General features: G+C 44.6%; 1 protein-coding gene across 2 annotated transcripts; it reads right to left on the bottom strand.

The window, feature by feature from the left end:
• Positions 1-613: 613 nt before the first annotated feature.
• On the bottom strand, positions 614-1,853 carry LOC135893454 (uncharacterized). Of its 2 annotated transcripts, XM_065421277.1 has the most exons (2): positions 1,838-1,853; positions 614-1,719 (listed from the first exon to the last, which is right to left on the bottom strand). In XM_065421277.1, exon 2 carries the CDS (start codon positions 1,604-1,606, stop codon positions 614-616), a length of 993 nt encoding a protein of 330 aa, XP_065277349.1. In that variant the 5' UTR covers positions 1,607-1,719; positions 1,838-1,853. The 2 variants fall into 2 exon arrangements, with proteins under 2 accessions (XP_065277349.1, XP_065277348.1); XM_065421276.1 differs by lacking the exon at positions 1,838-1,853 and having other exon boundaries at positions 614-1,747.
• Positions 1,854-5,953: the final 4,100 nt, after the last annotated feature.

Below are 5,953 nucleotides of genomic sequence, written 5' to 3'. Positions count from 1 at the left end.
GTTACCTGAATAGAGGGGTAAACCATAGAAAAGGAAACTGAGGTACAGGGGGGGTGAAGTGATTAACGTGGTGTTGTGTGGCTAATCAATGGCATAGCTTGGAATAGAACATAGGAACCTTAATTCCCAGGCCCTTCCTTTAACAACTCCACCAACTTCTTTTCATTTCATATAGAAAAACAAACTTAAAAGCTCAACTCTTTCTGGGCTTCTTCCAGGCTCACCATGGCTGCCACAAGAGACTTCCAGTGCCACAGCAAAGGGTCAGCAGTACACCAGAGCCCTCTATTTTTTCATCAGCGGTCCCTTTCTACCTTTTGGTAGCTTACGGTGAAGGGCAGTGAGCCTGCCCTCCCAGACATACGATGGAGGTGGCTTGTTCTCTAGAGTTTAAAAGTCTGACAAACTATTTGCAGTTCCAGCAAGGATCAACACATTTATAGAATTAAAACCAGCATGCTGGATAGCAAAAAAAAATAAGGCACAGAACAAGGGCTCTTTCTTTACCAAGCCATAAAATCACTTACTACAAATCAATTATTTTTGCGATGATTTATTAGCTGCTCTCCAGCTGTTCAGGTTGGTGTTGTGTTTTTCTGGATGGTTGGTCTTCTCAGAAGCATTTTCTCTGAAGCACAGATGGTCCAGTTTTCTTGTAGTCTTCACTCGTGACCCACATGTCCCTAAATGATGTTAAGCTGGTGAGGACGGAAGCCCCAATCCACACAGAGTACATCCTATCTCGGGGCACTAGGAGCTTTACAGGGATTGTGCTGGGGCTCTGAGTTTGCAGCTCCTTTAGAAGTCTCTCGTTGAGACCTCGGAAAAGGGTCGACCCGCCTGACAATACCACATTCCTCATGATATCAGGGTGGATATTTCCATCGCATTTCATAACGCTTTGAAGGATCATTTTGTCAATCCCTGGTGCCTCGATGCCAGCATTAGCTGGCACAAAAAGGGTTTCAGGAGCTCTGAACAGCTGGTCGGTAAGCTTGATGGCATTGCCATCTGGGAGAATATACTCCCGTCCGAGCCTGTTGGGCTTTTCCTGATTTTTTTGGCTGGGCTCTACGGCCACAAAGCACAGCTTCTCCTTGATGTCCTTCACAATTTCCTTCTCTGCCGTGCTCACGAAGGAACATCCAGTCTCCAAGAGCAGCTGAGCAAGGTATTTAGTAATATCTCTGCCTGCAAAATCCAGCCTGGAAACACCATGGAGTAAGCAGTGGCCTTTGTAGACAGGGACTGTCAGGGTCACGCCATCTCCACTGTCCAGCACTAATCCCGTCGTGCGGGCTGAAGCGTAAAGGGCCATCAGAGCTTGCAGAGCCACAAATATGGCAGGCACTTGGAAACCTTCAAACATGATCTCGGCCATTTTTTCTCGGTTCGACACTGTGTTCAGTGGCGCCTCGGTCAGTAACACTGGCCTCTCGCTGGGCTTCATCTTGAGTTCATGCTTAAACAAATGCCACCAGATCTTCTCCATGTCCTCCCACGAGGTAACTATGCCATGTTCCATTGGGTACTTAAAAGACAGGATGCCCCTCTTGGACTGGGCTTCTTCTCCGACATAATACTCCCTATGACCAGCTCCAAACATGATCGCTTTGGATTTGGGGTAGCCGACGACAGTTGCAATGACTGACCTTGGTGCCTGCTCTCCCGACAGGCCGGCTTTGCACAGCCCAGATCCATTGTCAAAAATCACAGCAGGGAGATCTAAGATCTTGGATTCAGACATTCTCTGGCAAGACGGAAGCAGTCTCCAGGCAGCCCTCTCTCTGGCTCTGTGCTTCTGCTCGGGTGACATAGAATGTCTAGTTAAATATTCTAGATTCTTGAGAGTCACAAATGGGAACATTCTGCTGAGTCCCCCTGAGCTAACAGCTTGTCATGGCCACCTAATGAATATTGCTCCCTTCCGAAAGGCCTGAGAGAATGCCTTGAAAGTCACCAGTATGAAGAGTTTTGCTTCTCTCCCTATGACTGAGCCATTCTTATTCTCCCAGATTAATTATAACAGAGGCACAACTCATAGTCAGACCATCACATACAGTGGGGACAGGTTCTAGTGCTTGCATTTGCTTATATTATATTTTTGTTTTAACTCCGTTGTTAATGCCTAATTAACATGGTATTTGGTCTTCTCATGACTATCCAGTTCCTTGATGATGGAAACATCCTGAGAAGACTTAACCCCATGTTCTGAGTCCATAAATCACTCCATGAGGTAAAGAAAGCTGTGGAAAAACAGACACCCAGTTGCTTGGCTCCTATGTAACTAGAGTCCAAAATATGCTAGAGAAGTGGCCCATGTGGGTATACAGACCTTAAATTAATTTTAAATATTGTACTGCTTATATGGGTTTCATCTTGATAGCTTTTGAAGTAACGTCTCAAGATGAGGATTCCAGAAGATAAAGTGTTTGACTTGCAGCCCAGTTCCCAGATAGAAAGATTACTGTAAACGTTATTGTTTGCAATAATGGCCAGTTCCAAAATATAAAGGTTACCATAAATTGTCTTGTTTGTGAGAATGACATGGATCATAAGTTGTTCAAACTTATTTTTTCGTTTGCAGTTGGATGAAAGTTGAGTAACTGGTTGTTGAAAAAGAACCCAGCCCATCAGCTGTTTTTAACAGGATTTTTGTGTTGAATTTTCCATAAAATGGTGACCCAAGGTCATCTCAAATCCTTTTCACCAGGATAAGTCCATGCCAGTTTCCCCAAATGTGTCCATTTTGGGGAGCGGGGAGGCTTGGGTTCAGTGTCTCTGTGGTATTTAAAACACTGAATATTTTAAAAATGGCTGACTGAAGCACAACTCTTCCAAATTGATGCTTGCTAAGGCTGACCTAGTTTGAACCTGATTGGACCAAGTTGCAGGGCTCCACTATCTTGTCCAAAGACCTTAGAGGGAGGCGCTACAAGGTAGATGGAGTATGCAAGTGTGCAAGTCGTAAGAATCAAGGGTAAGGCCAATTTGTTGAGACTGACTTACTGATTACTTGATCTAATAGTTGTATTGCTTCAGTCTACATTTATTATTATTAACAGTAGCTTAACTTTGGTGTTAAGTTTTTTCAATTTTATTTGTGTTTGTGTAAGTGTTTTAAGAACATATATAAGAAGAGAGGTTTCAGAGTAGCAGCCGTGTTAGTCTGTATCCGCAAAAATAACAGGAGTACTTGTGGCACCTTAGAGACTAACAAATTTGTTAGTCTCTAAGGTGCCACAAGTACTCCTGTTATTTATAAGAAGAGAGTGGGTCATATTTCTTTCAATAATCAACATGAGTCTAGAACCTTTGACGACTCAACCGGTCAACCCAAAATCCTGACCCACTCCCCCTAATTAACCTTTGGTTCTCACAAACATGGCGGGCTAATTACCGATCTCAGTTACTCTGGTGTACTCTGTAACTCGGGTAAATCTACTGACGTGAGTGGAATTGTGCCTACTTAATGAGCTCAGAGCCAGGTCTGGAACATTTATAACACTATGCAAGTGTCCATGGCAGGCTTGTAAAAATGAGTATATATATATTTTTAATCATTATTCAGCCCTTTGATGGCGAACATCAGAAAAGAGCAGTGATGTAAAAACATGATGCTGAAAATGCCTCTGTGTCTCTTCTGACATTACATCATTTTAAAATTCAGTTTGTCAAATGGGGATGGGTTGTGGTGAGGGAGAGAGAAACAGATGCTTGGCAGGAGGAATTGATGCTTTGAGATCTTCAAAGGAAAGGGGCTATACAAGGGCAACCCATTATTGTAGTCATAATTTTCCATGATCTGCAACTGAGTAATTAGCAGCAAACACACGTCTCTCTAAGGTCACCCATCTCCACTGGAACAGAACTTTATTATAATTGAATTTATACTGAAAGCTCTTTGAGGCGGTGACAGTTTCTTATGATGTGTCTGTACAGCACCGACCACAAAAGGGCCCTGATCTCAGCTGGGGCTTCTGAGCCCTTGTTCGTTGGCCTGAGGAATTGTTCTGGCAGTTTAGGAAGGATTCTCCAAATGGATCAAAACTGGGAATGTTGAACACTGATACGTTTAAATGAAAATTGTTCATCTGGAAAGTTACATTCACCAGCAAAATAAATTCTTGCTAAGCCACTTTTAAATATGACAATAAAGCCAAGAACTTTCCCACGGTCTAGACTGTAGGCTATAGCCTCAGGCCCTCCGAGAGGTCAGTGCAGCACCATCCTGCCACCCCAAGGGTAATATAGAGAGGGGTGGATGGACTGTGTCTCTGCTGGGAGTGCAAGCGAGTGTGGTTAGTCTGCTAGCTATTTCCACAGGCTAGCGTGGAAAAATAACATTAAGGAGTGGCAAACCAGTTTGGATACTATAAAAACCAAGTTCAGCCAAGCCATATTGCAGAGCCAAAATCTGTTAGTCAGCCTGGGTTATGCACCTCTACAGTCCCTAGCCTCAGCAGAGATGTTGACATTTTAGAGTTGATTGAAACCATGAATTATTAGAAATGTTTGGATCTCCCCTTTGAGATTTCCAGTCCCTTTTCTTAGCTACCGGGTTATCAGAAAAGCTCCAGAAGTTTTGGACCTTCCAGTCTTTGGATCTATCAGTAATGAGTTTCCAAGCTCCCCACGGCTTCCTGAGTCACCATGTAGCACCCCAACATGTCAGAACCGCAGCTGGCTTGGGACAAGCTTTGTACTGTACATATTTATTATACCCTCACTTCTCTTCCTCCTCTGGCCAGATGTGGCTCTGAGACACAAAAAACAGACAGACATGGGGCCTGATGCAAAGGCCTAAACGGAAAGACTCTCATTGACTCCAGGGGGCTTTGGATCAAGCCCACAAATGATGACTATATCAATAAAGACCTGCGGGGAGATGCTCACCCCTCCTCTGGTGTTTTACCCTGGGCGTTTAAAGTTCTGGTCACGGAGCATTCCCCTGGAGCAGGCAGCTGTCAGGCTGACTTCTGAGGGCCCCCTCATAAACTGACATGGAGGCACAGCAGGAACCAAGCTACTACATACAGCCCTACAGGGATCCCCAGCTGTCTAAATTATGCCGGGGCCTCTCCAGTCCACAGAGCAGTGCGTGATCAGGAGGATGCTAAGGGGGCTCCATAGCTGCCTTTGCCTGGGCTAGGAGCTGCATGCGGTGTCTCTTAATGTACCCTTAGTATTTATTGTTATTAAGTCAACGGGGCCGTCTGACACAGCCTTTGTGCGAGGGGGAGACAAGGGTGGATCATTTCACTGTTCTGTACACGCTGCCTGAAGCTCTGGTACCGGCCTCTGTCAGAAGCAGGTACTGAGCTAGATAGACCATTGGGCTGACACAGAATGGCAGCTGTTATGACTGGGCCCTCCTGCCCTTCAGTATGATCTCAGCTTCCCAGACCCTTCTGGGGTCATCTCAATGTCCCCTGATCTCTCTAACGCTCTATCTTTCTCTATTGTGCTCTCTCGCTCAGCTTTCTTTGCTGCGGGTGATGATCTCACACTCACCCACACCAACCAATCTCAGGGTTAAGGCACAGAATGGAGATGCAGGAGAGCTAGGTTCAATTCCTGGCACTGCCACAGACTTCATCTAAATCTTGGGCAAGTCACTTACTTGTAATCCCTTTGTGCCTCAGTTTCCCAGCGGTAGACTCTCACCCTGCTTTATTTTAAAAGCTTTAAAATTAACACCAGTAAGAATCATTTTAGCAGATTATTTTGTATTACTGAAGATAAGGTCTTTAATCAAGGGAACAGCGCTGCAAAGGCCATGGAATTGAACAGACCAGAGGTCTCCATCTCTAATTTCCATGACTCTGAGGCCAAGTATACAATTAGAAAAAGCCAAACTTCTGTCCAAGGACTTTATTATTTCATTTTAACTAGCAAATGCAAGAACTGCCACTGTCCTGAATGGATGCTGGCTAGTTTTACATAAGTCCTC

This window comes from Emys orbicularis, chromosome 22 (genome assembly GCF_028017835.1).
Source record: "Emys orbicularis isolate rEmyOrb1 chromosome 22, rEmyOrb1.hap1, whole genome shotgun sequence".
Classification (NCBI taxonomy): Eukaryota; Metazoa; Chordata; order Testudines; family Emydidae; genus Emys; species Emys orbicularis.
The sequence above is the reverse complement of the archived record's forward strand: the minus strand, read 5'-3'. Positions and strand labels throughout refer to the sequence as shown.

What these genes read in the sequence shown, in the direction of transcription:
- LOC135893454 (XM_065421276.1), bottom strand. Translation starts at nt 1,747, where the DNA reads ATGTCTGAATCCAAGATCTTAGATCTCCCTGCTGTGATTTTTGACAAT.